The sequence below is a fragment of the Rhea pennata genome, chromosome 8, assembly GCF_028389875.1.
Source record: "Rhea pennata isolate bPtePen1 chromosome 8, bPtePen1.pri, whole genome shotgun sequence".
Lineage (NCBI taxonomy): Eukaryota > Metazoa > Chordata > Aves > Rheiformes > Rheidae > Rhea > Rhea pennata.
The window spans coordinates 30,779,614-30,794,550 of NC_084670.1; the positions used below are offsets into that span (position 1 = coordinate 30,779,614).

Below are 14,937 nucleotides of genomic sequence, written 5' to 3' on the forward strand. Positions count from 1 at the left end.
GATAAACCACCTGGCATTTTACTTCACCAAAAACAAGAACTAAAATAGGGAAAACAGTTACTTAACATAGAGGTTCTGGCATATGAAGAAAAACGACTAACAGCAATATCTACTGCCTAAAATACTGGTTAGTGTGAAGATACTACCTTTATCAGTAAACCTTGTCTTTTGTGTGTCCTTCAGCAATTATAGCCACAGTACCTTACATAGTAACTCATAGTTAGTATTGCAACTTCTATATTCAGTTTCTAAGATAACATTGCCATGTTTAGAAGAGATGCTACAAACTGAATTTCTGTATAACATTTCAGTAAAGCCCAAATTACCAGATTTGCAGTTTATGTAGAGGTGCCAATGTTGTGCTGCTGCGTAACCAGAAAACAAATACATAAAATATCACAGTTCATAATGTAGCCTCGTTGTCCCTGCCCTGCTTTTATGCGCACAAGTTACACAGACTGTCCAGTGCTATTCCAAATAGAAGAAAGTGCTTCTGTGATGCAAACTAGTCTGAAGGTGCTCGTATGAGCTGCTAGTTATAAAAGGTACAGATAGACCTGCTGCAGCAACGACTTCAATTCTAATACTGTAAGAGTTACGTGAAACAGGAGAAACTAATCAAGCCGTGCTCAGTTATCACAACACCTAGGACTGACAGCATTAGTCTGACGTCCCCCCACTTCATATCAAGCAGTAACATCAGTTTTTGTCTGCAAAAACTGCTACACAAGCTCAAGCTATAGACTTACAGATGGGCCAGTGGCAATAACCCATTTCTTAGCAACCTTGTGGTGCAGCAATAAACACAAGAATTACTAACACCATGGATTTTTGTATACGTAGCTGCATACAAAGATCCAATAAATAAATAAATAAATAAATAAATAAAAATCCTGGTTGCTAAGTATCTCATCTCCACAGCAAAAAATTACCTGAGCATTTAAGCTTATCACATTGTTACACTTGTTGAACGAAAGCAGTTCATGGAAAATGATTCAAAAGAGTGTAAGAGGCTGCTAGAGAATCCTTCCTCCCACTCAGCCTGTGCACTTTGCTGGAATCAAATTGGGATTCCTCCCTCCCCACCTCACCAAAACCAAGCTTTTCCATGAGCAGAACTGTTCTGTATGTATCAACAGCTCTACTCCCCGACTTCAAAACCATGTTAATACCTCATTATTACTGCAGCAAGAACCACCATGTGCTTATCTGCTAGCCAGCAGCACAGAGCTGTTAGAGCACGCTAACCTTTCCTGAAAAAGGTAGGAAATCTTTCTTTGACCCGGCTGCCAATCTCCAAGACCTTATCAAGTTTGCCTCAAGTTGTTCAGTGCCAAAGACAACAGGACACATGAGAATGAGGACTGTGCTACTTCCTGTATAAGCTAAGCTACAAGCAAATAGCTCTAGCTTTGACCATATACTTCCTGCCACATCTTGCATTTGAAGCCTTAGTTACTGCAACTACCCAGGAGTGATTTCCAGTTTGGAAATAAAACATTCTTTTTGACTTAAAAGATGGACATAATTTTACAGATACCCAAAGTATACCTCTGATTGCGCAGGAAAGGTCTGTCATGCTCATGCTGCAATTGCTAAATCATGCACAGCGTTCCTTCTGTCACTCCACCCACTCACACACTAATGTGCACAGACTACACAGGCTAAAAACATACCAAGGTTCAAAAAGGCTTTACATCAAGATCTGAACTTCCTTAGTGTACTCATGTAACAAACCAAGTAAAATAACTTGTAAGCTCAGTTGCCTCTTATCCAAGTTAAGAGGTCTCCTGAAAAAGAGAAGAACCACCCTGAACAAGTCATTCTGCTGCCTAGCACTGCCCAATAAACTCACACCAAGTCACCAGACAGGAAACAGAAGCTGTAATTCATCCTCTTTCCAAGTCATTCATCTTCTATTGTGCAAGCTACCACTTAATCTCAAAGAACATTCAAAAAAGGAATCACATGGTTTTGAGTCTAAAAGGAGTTGGGCACTAACAGAAATCTGAATCTTTGTTTTTCCTTTGACACTGAAAAATGAAAGCTGGCTCCCCCTATATCACTCTGGGATTGCAGCATTAGTACAAGAATTGGACTCGAGGTTGCACAGGACAAACAAGTATATCTTAACATTTAAAGCAAGGTGGGGTATATCTTAAGAGAAGAAGAAATAATTTAAAACTTGTAAGAAGAAAGTCTCCTTTGAAGATTATTATGAAATAGTAGCAAATTCCACAACAGAGTGAAACAGAATTTGCTTTAAAAGAGCTCTGCTACACAGAAAGAAGTTTCATTTTAAAGGGAACTGTCCTCCCTTCCTAACAGAAGGGGCACTGATAAGAACTTTTTCTACCTGACCACTTATCTTGGGCTTGTGGAAACAGATTCTTGCAAGATCTTTGACACCTCTGCACCCCCTCTTCCCCAAATTCAAAGCAGACTCAAAAATCAGAAGAACAAATAAGAAATTTGGAAGTAAACTTATAGCCTAGTTCCTAAGGCAACAAAAAAGATCACCTGAAAATTGAGCAAGGTTTTTACTGTTAAAAATTTTAGAAAAGTAGTTTCACAAGAAATTTTACATACGACCTTTTCCAAAGAGTCTCATTTCCCCTTTTTCAACCTATTCTTATACATGACTACAGAATCATCCCATTCATATGATGTTAGCACTGCAGCTTAGGATCAAAAAAAAAAAAAAATCCATGAGACTCTAATCCAGCACTCTACTGAACAAGCTTTACAAAATGAACTGTGTTAAAAAGCAGTCAAAAATTTTGCTTAACCACTAAGTCTGAAACTACAGCCAGAGGCACAAATGGGAATAAATCATTTGAATAAAGGCAGGGTTTTTAATGCAGTATCACTGTTTCAGCTTGTAATGACTTCAGCAGCCACAGGAGCTGCCTGCAGTTCAGCACTCTGAGCCATTCCCAGTCCAATTGGGACAGCTTTGTGGCAGCACATTTGTTATCAAGCAGTTAGGACAATCCAGAGAGACTGTTGCTGCCTAAATCACTGAAGAGCATTCATGACAAAATGTCTCCCTGCAGAAAAACTAAGGAAGGCACATGAAGAACAAACTACAGTTTATTGCCACCTGTACTTCAAGAAAGTTATTTCCCAGATTGAACAACCAATCACACCAGAAAAGACTGTGCTAGACAGTCACTCACAGTTCAGAAGGATTTTCCCTTAATGTTTACAATGAGATCCTGAAACTAATATCTTGGTAAGTCCCAGCTACAAAGCGATACTTTTGTATTTGGTATTGCCCCTACCCTAAAAGGGTTTAAAAATACTATTGTTAACCATTCTTGATTGGGCATCTTACTACTAATTACTAATTTCCTATTACTGTCTGATACCAAAGCTTCTCTAACCACTGAGGATGTTATCTGAAGGACAGCTATGTTAAAGCCACCCTAGTGCAAGTCTACTGCAAAGAGGGAAGCTTTTCCATATCCACTACAATACAACACATTATTAGTTTGATGCAAGTAAGCCTTACTCTGAGTTATGCTAATTTGTTTGGCCAGTCAGCAAATAAGGCAAGTCATGACGGGACTGACTCCACAGTTCAGCTGATCTGCTTAAAGAACACAAAGGCCATATGATCATTGCGACGCAATCTGGCAAGGAATTCAGTTCAGGAGTCAAGCCTGCAGGAACACAGCACCCGAACAGACTCTACCCCAGCAGAAGGAAACGCTAGCATTTTCCAATTTGTAAAAAGCCAGCATGGCCTTGGGCTTTCTACATGGACCTCTTCAGCCTTTACCAAACCCATGTGTTGCAAACCAGGAAAGAGTCTAAAATTACCAGAATCCACTTAAGATTAGAAATGACAACTCTGATTCATCCCCTTGAAACATATCCAAGAAACCTCAACTCAAACAACTTAATTCCAAATTTATTAATCTGCAAGAAGTGGCCTGTACAAGTCACCCTTGTTGCCGCAGGTCAGACTGCAAACATTAAACAGCTTTCTAAATTGCTCCCTTCATGAACTTTTGCACACAGAATGGTCAATAGCAACCCCATAGCTAATAACGACACATTTCAAGATCAGCTTCACCAAACAGGCTTACTTTAGCAAAGATATGCTACAAAGCTTGTCTGCAGATCAGCCAGACTTGCAGACCTTTTCTGATTTCTTGGGATACAAGGGCAGACCCTACAACCATAATTTTGCTATTTTGAGGGGTCTAATCATAGCATTCTTGAAGCTCTCTAAGGCATGTTGAAGACCTATGTCTTCTCTAACTTTTCACACCTTTCCAGCTAGTTTCTACTGCAGTAAGGCTTTTCTTCCACCAGCATCATCATCAGTATCCCACTAGGCAAACAGCTTTAGATTCATTTACAAATTTTCAACTGAAAACAGAGAGGACTACTTTTATTAAGGATGCCTGGCTCTCAACAGGGGATTATCGCTGCCTAGATGCATCACTTGTTGACTCCATGTCAGTACAAAATTAGTTATTCAAATGACATTGGAGCCAATTCAATAGAGGGAAAAAAAAAAAAAAAAAGGAGGTAATGAGCCTAAAGTTCAGCTATTCTGTGGGAGCAAAATTATAGGCTGAATCATTCCAAGATAAACACAAAGACAGCAGAATCCTTCTGGCAATCTCAAAGTTACGAACATTTCTACCTCACTATAAATGTGGAAAAACCTAAACACAAACTGTTCAGTCATATAACTTGGCAAGCAGTGAGATCATTTCCAGCAACACTGATGGAACAAGGAAAAAAATTGCTATACGGATAGAAGAACCAGAAACTTTCATCTAAAGCCAATATACAGATTCTAATTATGCTTCCAAACAGGTTCAGGTCAGTCAATGCATTTTAGTTTTAAACAGGAGAGGGATAACTGGCCTAGAGGTCTCTGTAAGGAATTTATGCACTTCTGGAAACAAACGACTCAGCCTCTGAAACAAACTCAAGTTTAAAAGCAGATTCTGTGCATTAATCAGAAGACTCAAGGATGGAAAAAATTACAGTAGTAGTTTAACTTTTCTGCAGGAAGAATTGCCACAAAGATGCTACTTGCATACAAGTTATAGTTATTACGGTCTCTAACCTGTCTGGAATCCCTTGATTGCAATAAACATGCATCTTGTTCAAAATTCTGCACAGCACCCAGTATTAAAATGTCACAGTGTACGTATGATGTTGCCAGACACATCAAACCACAAAAGGCAGCTCGAGACTAATACCAAGGCTAAGGCCTGAGGAAAAAAAAAAAAAGCTATTCACAAGTGAATGGCTAACACAAAAGAAACCATTCTCCTGAGAAATTCTTTCACCTGAGCTGTTCTTTCAGAGAAAGACCTATTACTGGTATAAACATACCATACAACATTAAGAGGCCACATACTCAGCACAGGAGTGCTTTCCTTAACTTTTGAAACCTTACCAGTTTGTGTCAGAGCTGACAACCTAATCCCACCACGCATACGAACTTCTGGCCAAAGGGATACATCTTCCTCATGTTCTATGACGTGGTCAGGCATCAGAGACTGACTCCTGTCTCCTACCTGCTGTGGCACTCATACTGCTCCTATCACTGTGTCAAGTGAAGCATCTGCAGAAACTGGTAACACTACTGAGTCTTCATGACACTTCTGAGTTGACAGCAAAGTTCAGAGACAGAGACTCCAATCTCAACTAAAGAGGAGTCCTCTCAGCTTTCCTTGTTATCCTTTACAGCAGTTTGGACTGTATTAAAATGTACAGCTTCACACTTAGTCCCAGACGGGCTCAGATGTAACACGTCAGTCTAAAATGATACCCAAAAATGAGTACTTAGACAAATGTTTCAGCTCCAACCCCAGGGCCAGCCTGCTCAAAATGCTGCTGGTCTTTTTGTCAACTTAAGCCTCATAAAAAGGGAAATTAAGAAAAGGGACATGGTAACTTGTCAGCATTTCACAAAAACACAGGGGTCTGCCCAAACTCAAACTGCAGGATTATGGCTCTAACATACCCATGCACCTTAGCTTTGCAAAATAATCAAGAGCCCTAATATTACAGCAAAACCCACCAGGCATACGTGTACAGATGAGAGCTTAGTACATATTCAAGAGGTCTGCCCCAGAACACTTACTTGCTCTCAACCCACACTATCTTACCTACAGTGATACTGTCACATTTCAGAGGGATTAAAAATGAAAAGGCTTATAAAATGAGCATGCTCACCTACAATGCTCACTAGCACAGAAAGCTGTGCCTTTATCACAGCTATATTCATTCCTCATCCACAAGCCAGCAAGAACTCGATCTATCTTATCGATGTTTCCACAGATAATGAAGTAGAAGACTGTTTCTAATCCCATAACTCCTTTTCCAGTTATCACTACCTCCCTGCAAGTTTAACACCACCATGACTGGAAGTCACATTTGACTGGCATAAAATGTTGGCATCACCAAAACCTTAGAATCTCATTCTATAAACTTCATGCAATAGTTTTCCCTCCAACATATTTTTGTAAGAAACATGACTCCTCCTAAAGGGGACAGTATAACTCACAAGTCTGAGACTATTGGTGTCCATAGAACACACACAGGCAAAACCTAAACTCCCACACAATTTCCCTGCAAATCAAGGAACATAAATATATGGCAGCAATCACCCCACAAAACCAATTCAAGCCACATAACCTAATATTATGGCCACATCAAAGGTAAATACAAATTCACTTGTTTTTGTATTAAACTTTGTCTGGTAAACAAGGTTAAGAACAGGTAGGGGTTATTTGGACAGTAACATAAGGCACGTTAGACACTCTGTGTCAGCCCTACAAGCACCAAGGACAATTCTTTGTGGCAGCCTGCCATCTCCCACAAACACACACACTTTGTCTGATATGAGTCTTCAGGAACACACATACACAAAGCCTATGTGGAAGGAAGAAGTCCCCAGAAGAAGTGTTTAAATACGCCACGAGTTGAAAGAAAAGAGTCAAGACACATTTACACCATTTATAGCTTTAAAGCCTTTCCTCCTCATCTCACACATTTTTGTGATAATTAACCATTTTACTCCAGATCCCTGCAAACACTGCAGTCCATATCCCCCAAGGCAGGCTTCTGCAGAACAGCACTCCAGTCAACCTGAATCTGCTGAGAAATGCAGTTGGTACACAGAGAGCTCCACCTTGGGAACCAGTCTAAGAGCAGAATAGCTGAAACAGAGTAAAGGGGCAAGAGCCATGAGCTGGGAAGGAGACTTTAGGGGAGATCAGGTGTCACAGATAGAACTATCCCTGAATGAATCTCACCATTGCTTGCATTTTGGAATGATCTCTCGCCCTCAGCTCTCCTCTGCATTTCTTCATTTTCAGAGGTCCTGTAGGTCATAGTGGAGCCAGACTGGCGTTTTCTTACACAGTCTTCACCTGCCATTGTTATCTAGTGGAACAGAAAAGGATAGGAAATTAGTAATGAAGAAACTCTTAAAAAAAAAAAAAACACTGATTAAGAATAGATTTACAAAGCCTTCTTCATCCTAAAGTTAGATTTTCTTCCTTCCATTACAAATGCAAAGCAAGGGTAGGGGAAAACAAACATATATGTATATCAGCCATTTATTGTGTATCACACTCCCTACTTTTTCCCCTACTGCAAGTTCTAAAGGAGTAAAGTAACCAAGCAAGTTACAAGTTAGTCAGTTAGTTAGTTACAAGCAAGTTAGTAACCAAGCAACCACAATAACAAGCCCTGCTACCCCCTGCAAACCTTCTAAGTAAGTATTTAAAGTAATCTAATTCTTTGCAGAATCCTAAAGGCCAAAAAAGCCCTTGCAAATGCCTTTAGATAGTTCATCTATCTGTCATGTTCTCATGACAGCAAAAACGGTCTTGCAAGAGATCTGGCATGTTTGTTTTGCAGAATCACCCACAAGATTTCATGTGAGTCAAGTCCCTTCCTGTCAAGCCTTGAGTTCTACTGAAAAAGCAGCTTCCTCAATAGATCTTTGTACTCCATTTGGCCTGCAAATCAGGGAAAAGCAGGAAGAGAGAATCAGGTTTGAAGTACACTACATTCAACAACAAAGGTCACAGCTGTGGACAGAACTGTTAGCAGTGAACAGTTGAACTACCAGAGTTAGGCTGAAAATACAGTGGGGGGAAGGATGCTTTCAGATTCTGATCTGGTCAAAGTGACACTCCAGCATACACTCCACTAAAGACAACTCAGGAGACTCTCAGGTGTAGCTAGAATCAGGGACAATTATCAGAACTAGGCTTCTAGAATACTGCACAGGCATAAAAGTAGTTACATTTACAACTAATGCTTCTCTTCTATGATACACTTTTCACACCGGTGCAAACTCTTTAACAGACATGCATTTTGTTGTTAGAAAATAGAATAAACACACTAGCACAGATGGGTCATTAGAGACAGGCAAGGAAAATTCACACACCTGGAGAAAAAAAACTAGAATAGACAGGATATAATTATTTAAGGTCTGGTTTATTCAAAATACTGAGACTGTCATTTCTGCAAAAGGGAAACAGGACTTCTGAGATCACATGCTGTCATGACCTCAGCTTCCTGCGTTTGTCCCTCTAGCAGAACCATCTCCTACCCTCCTTTTGAGCACTACAAAATACAGGAAAAAAAAATCTGCAATACCAAACAGCAAATCACTAACTTGATCTCCAACATTGTTTCTTGCAGCACACTGCCTATCCTCATCCTGTCTTACAAAATCACAGCTAGGTCAAGAAGCTATTAAACAGAGACCATAAAAGTGACAAACTTTCCAGCTGACAGCTCATGCTGTCATAATTTTCATAAAGTAGAATACATTTTTACTCATACTCTTCAGAATAGAAGAGAACCAGGCAAGAATATGCTAAATCTTCCTATAGCAAGTATGCTCACTAGCACAGAAAGCTAGTTCAGAGACCATAATCTACTTCTACCAGCTCTGTCAGTAGCTATTGCTACCACCCTCTTAAATAACCCTCTTAGCTTTAAATGGAACACAGTCACCACCATGAAGACATTGCATCTTCCACCTCCCACTTTTCTATACAGTTCCACGTACAGACGTCAGCATGAAGAATTATTTTGCCCACTGGGGGCTTACAACTGTAAGGAGACTCTGGACAGGCAGAAATTTCAATTCTTCTCTTACACATTTAAGATGCGCCAAATCCTATCACACCCTCTTCCCAGCTCTAACAGAGGACTAAGAGTTTGTTTCTTTTCTCAACATGCTCTCCACCCGTTCTGAGGGGTAATAAAGATATTCCTTCCTCTCCAGTGCAGCTGTGGGAGTGGTTACAGTACCTGACTGAAAGGTTAAGAGAAAGAAATTAAAGAGATTCAGGATGGAAGAAGGAAGAACCATGTGTGAGAATAGAGTTAAGTCATGAAGTTAAAGAGTTGCTATTGTAACTGAACTTTATGACTTTAAAAACTGTAACAAAACAACTCAGTTCAGATGGCTGACTGATCAGAACATAGCCTTTTTGGCAAAGCAGCAAGAATTGCACTGGGGAGTCTAGAAAGACACGAACATTTTCCTTGTGCAGTTGCCATATGAAAAGAGGTATAACATCACAATAAGTAAGCATCTACCAGCACACCAGTCTTTAAAGAGGACATCAGATCTTCCCCCTAACCCCTGCTAGAGCCAAATCAATCCCAACAGAGTGCCAGGATAAGTCTGAAATGTTCACCATCTTCTTCACAGAAGGAAGCATCTCCCTGCAGTTTGAAAACACTCCTTTCACCCCACTCTGAGCACTTGTTGTGTATCTGGAATCACAAACACATCCCATTAGCAGGCTTCCCAGCAGAAATGCACCGATTTTATAGCTATTCTGACCATATTATAACACTCGTAAACCAAGTTTCTCCTCTTTGCCTTTCAAAAGGCTGCTACTTAAAAATATGCCTTAGGAGGAAAGCAACACCCTGCAGGAAGTACACCTTCAAGTTTCAGAGAGTGTAGCAACACAGTCGGGGCACATCTTCTAGTTCCCATAAAGTTTATGCTAAATAACAAGCTCACGCCAAACACCTTTGAGCATCCCGCAGGTTTTCCCTTTGCCTTTAGGCACAGCTTTAATTAAGAGAAGCGCTGCCGCAGCAGGAGAACTCTTCCCGCGCTGCAGAGGTACCGGAGCGGAGCTGTCTCTCCACAGCCGGCCGCAACACGCAAACCCCGCAGGAGGAAGCCAAGCCCAAAACCGCCACGCAGCAGCGGGAGCCGCCAAGGGCCCACGGCGGGGCGGAAAGGCAGCTCCCGCCTCCACACACACACACACACACGGCAGCGAGGACGGAGCCCACCGCGAGCGACACGCCGCCCCGCGCCGCCCCGAGGCCTGAGCCGCCCGCACGGCGCTGCCCGCGGGGCCGCCGCCTCCCCTCCGCCGCGGGGGCGGGCCGGGCCGGGCCTCACGGAGCGAGCGAGCCCGCGGCGGGGCCGGGGCCGCAGGAGCGTCACCTCGAGGGCGCCGGGCGCCGGCTCTCCGCGCGTAACGGCTTCCCGCCTCCCCGCGCGCGCGCGCGGGGGCCCCTCTGCGCCCGGCCTGCGCACGTCACCGCGCAGGGGCAGGGCGGAGCGCCGCCGCCGCCGCCGCCCATTGGCTGAGGAGCCGTTCCGGGAGGAGGGGGGCGGGGCGGCACGCGAGGCGCACGTGGGCGTGCGCCCCGCCCCGCCCGCGGCCCCCCCCCACCCCGAGCTCGCGCTGCGTCCCTCACGGTTTCCCGCCTCCCCCTTCCCCCCCTCCCCCACCGCGGCGCGCCGTAACGGCCGGTGGCGGCGGGACGGGGCGGCCGCCGGTCCCACCCGCTCCCGCCGCCGCCCGCCTCCCCCCAGCCCTCTTGAGGCCTCTTACAGATGGAGGGGGAGAGCAGTACCTAGCCCTAGAGACGGGGGACGGTCCTGGCTAAAACCACAGCAGACCCCCGCATCCTCCCCGCCGCCCCCCAAGCCCCTCCGCGGCGCGCGGAAAGCTTGTTTCAAAGACCCGGGAGGACACTCGGTCAAGGCTGGGAGGCCGAGGGGAGCTGCAGCTCCGTGTGTCCTCGTCCTTTGGAAGGAACACAGCGGTTGCTCAACAAGTGCTTCACCCGGCCTCCGGGGATTTCGTACACGTGCCTGTCCCTGGTTGTGAAATTCCAGCAGCTTCACAGAGGCGAGGATAAAACTGAGGATAACTATTTCTGAAGGGGAGTAGAACTGGAGCGCCTGCCTGTTCGAGTAGCACCATCAGTTATCTGCGCCAGGGGATAAATAATCACAGAAGTTTTCCCCCAGGGACTCCAAGCTCTTGGAGGAAATGTTTCCTGTGAAGGAGCAAAGTTGGCGGTCCCCAGAGCAGGAGCCCAGAAAGGGACCTCACAGGAGAGGTCTCATCCCAGGCTCAGCCTGTCACCTGCCGTGTCAAAAAACTGGGTGAAGGGCTCAGGTTTGCGCTCTGGTTCCTGTCCTTGTCCGGGAAGGGACAGGCATGTGACAGACCGTGAGTCACTGGAACGCTCAGCAGCAAACAAACTCTAGTAACCTTTGGGGAGCTGCGTTTCACAAGTGCAAACGGGAGGGTATTCCCGAAACAGGGAGAACCAACTCACTCATTTTCTACCAGCAGGCACGTGTCTTCCCCATCTTTGCATGACTTCCCTGGGCTATGCACCCTACTTCTGTAGATACATCTCCGGAGGTTGTCTCAAAGCTACGACCTGCTTTTAGAATATTTCATCGTTTCTGTCACGCTTCACGTTATCAGTCCTGTTCTCTGCTGATAAAAACAAATTTGTTTTGACCAACACATACCTGAGAAACACTTTTTTAAATGTTTAACTCTGCTGGGGCTCTTTGGACTTTTTTAAAAAATAGTCTTTGGGGACACTGAGCAGAGCCACTGAGTGAAAAGTTAGAGAGAGATTCAGGTTTGCAATATTAATCCACCACCCATCTTTCACGTGGCTTAGTATGAGAGCTCCTGTGAACATTAAAAGCCAAAGCCTATCATTGCTAACACGCAAGCAGCCCCGTGGATGATACCACTGGGAATTTTCACATAACTGACTGCTGCAAGCCCATTTTAACACATTTCTTAGAGCTACCCTAAAGTCAGGCTATACATGATCACTGATGCTGAAAATGCCGCACCAGCCATCTACACTGAAGTGTCTGGTGGTGCCAACATGAGCTGCCTGAGCAAGTGAAAAAGAAAAAAAAAAAACTCCAGAACTTCCCTAAATATGCGCTGTTCGTGAAACTGTTTCATCAAATAAGTAAAACACTAACTCTGGATGGAGATGCCTTTAACAGAAAGAAAAGCAAACATAACCTTCCGAGCTAATGAATTTGTTTTTCTTATTCTGCACATAAAGAAGCAAGAGACAGGTGCCATCACATTTTATTAGCATCTCTTAAAAAAACCTCCTCCGGTTACATCATTAACTCTGCTTCTCGCCCATGTGCTTATGATGGTGATTTGTCCAGGAGTGTTATTTCACCTTCATCCTGCTAGCTGCATTGCTCAACGATTGCCTAACCACCGTTGCTCTCCCATCCGAATCGCTGTAGGGTCATTTCCATGTGTTGACATGGGAAGCCGTGCCCTGACACTGCAGCCGTTTGCTTAGGCCTTGCTCGCTCTCGCCTCACCTGGCACCGGGCAGCCACTCCTGCCTCTTCGATTTCTGCCGCTTGTCTCCGGTTCTCTTTTCTTTTTCTTTTTCCCTGATTCTGTGTGCATGTTCTGTACCAGCACTTAGACTGCTGATGCACTGGACGCTGGATGTGTCTGCCTTAAACCTACCAGCTAAGAGGGAGCATAAAGAAAAGCCGTTGTATTTATTATGTTCTGCCTGGGGTGGATGGATACACCCGCATCATGTCTGGGAAGGGTCCGTGCAGCCGAGCAGGGGCAGCACGCGAGGCAGCAGCACGGCCTGTATCGGCCGGCGTTGGAGAGGTGGGGACCGCGACGGGGGGAGGCAAAGGGTTAAGGCTTTCACATCCCCACTGGAAAATCTGTGCCTCATCCTGTTCCTTTCTGCCATTCTTGGCACTGTTGCAAAAGAGATGTGATTAACGCTGCCTATTTTTAATTCTATGTAACTCAGATTTACTTTCTATTTTAGGATTTTTGGTTTCAGTTGTCTCAGGTACTAAGTAGCTGTGGTGCTTTCTGATGCCTGCATTTATTGCCACTGATTTTAACTAGAATGACTCATTCCTTTATAACTTCTATCTGGCCTTTATAGTCAGTTATCCAAGAGCTTCAATACTTCCACATATTTTAATATAGTGTAGTATTTCCTAAAATATACTGCTTAAAAGTACAGTTTATAATTTCTCATTAATGGAAACAAATGCATGCACCATAGCAATGTCCTACTGTATTAATGAAAGAGCTCCCTCAAGTGGTACAAAATGTTGTACACCTCCACCTTTCTTTGAAGTCAACTTTTAACCTTTTAATCTAACACTAATAAAATGCCAGTAAAATTAAATGTATAATGCAAAACTGGCTATAAATGTAGCAATGAATGAGCTTCCATCTTCCCACAACCAGAAAAAATGTCACTAAGACTGAGATCAAAACTCAAGCAGCCAACTGCTGCTGTTAAAAATGACATTTAAGAAACTGTAGAAGATTTCAGACTGATCAGTAATGCATGAATGAATTTTGGCAAGGAGACCTAAAACTAGCTCCAGCAGATATCAGGTTGTTGAGGATGTCTGATGTGTTTATAAATCTTAAAGATTATTTTCTAAAGCTCAGGTTCAAGTTTTCACAGTTCCTACTATCACCATATCAAGATTTTGCATGTAATTACCCTTGCTCCTCTTTATTTTGCATGAGGCATACAGTTTTCAAAATATTTGGTGACAGAGACTGAGCTTAGCAGACTTCTGGGATAAGAAAGAAGCAGCAGGAATCAAACTCAGACTTCAGAGAGTAATTCCTCGCGCAGTTACGTTCCAAGCAATAAAGTCACAGCATTTTTGCTGGCAGATGGAACAGTCAGAAAGAAACAAGTTTATTTCTTTCAGCAGAGGGCAGTGGTATCCTTACTGGAGCATCACGCCACCTCTTGCTCCTGGACTGAAATCCTTCCTTAACCCTGCTGCCACCAGCAGGTTGCTGGCTTCCACTCAGACCTCCGCAAATCACGGGTTGAGCTTTTTCATCCGACCAAGCAGGAGACACATCAGCCAACTTCATTGCTGTGATTCCATTGCTCAAGTATGAAAGGGGAAAATCTGCGTTACTTTCTGAGGGGCAAATAATTTTCTTTTTCCCTACCATTTTCGAAGTAATCACATTAATCTTGCCAACTGGGGTACTGTAATAGCAGTTTTTTTTTTTTTTTTTTTTTTTTTTTTTTTTTAATGAGGAGGTTATTTCTTCAGTATAGTTAAAAAGGAGACCCTCCTAACCTGCTAAACAGCAAATTAGGAAAGATATTGAATCTGTATTAGATATAATTACCAGGTAACACATAAAACACAGCTTAGCTGTGTTTTCTGAAACTGTTCTTTACTTTCCATAATAAAATCAGTTTTTCCTCTCTTTTAGGCTGAGAAACAATTTCATCGGGGTCTCGACAACACTATGCCATTATAATCACTCTCCTTGGGGCACTAGCTCAGCTTCAGATTTATTTTGCAGCATGTTCTGCTGCTTATTAAAATTGCATGAAAAAATTGAAACCAGCTCAGTGATAGAGTCTCTGAAGTTGTATCAGCAGGAATGCTCTGCACAAAATGTGCAGTCAACCCTGGAAGAGTAACTTCAGAGATTAGTTCCAGAACAAACAGGTCTAGTTAATGGTATTGACTCATCTGCTTTTAAGGGCTTTCTAAAATTTTTTTTTTTTTTTTTTTTTTTTTTTTGTGGAAATATAGCACTGAGTTTGGCCAGGCTCTCCTTCCCATTCCTACAG

General features: G+C 43.3%; 1 protein-coding gene across 2 annotated transcripts in view; it reads right to left on the reverse strand.

Annotated features, from left to right (window-relative positions):
• Positions 1-14,937, reverse strand: part of SOAT1 (sterol O-acyltransferase 1) — a 72,451-nt gene that overhangs the window by 18,481 nt on the left and 39,033 nt on the right. The window contains exons 1-2 of one of the 2 annotated variants that reach the window (XM_062581813.1): positions 10,478-10,492; positions 7,293-7,422 (exon numbers count right to left, since the gene is read on the reverse strand). In XM_062581813.1, coding sequence (XP_062437797.1) covers positions 7,293-7,416 — 124 coding nt within the window. In that variant the 5' untranslated portion in view covers positions 7,417-7,422; positions 10,478-10,492. Of the gene's footprint in view, positions 1-7,292; positions 7,423-10,477; positions 10,493-14,937 lie in introns of those variants that run through there. The other variant, XM_062581812.1, reaches the window with a different exon arrangement.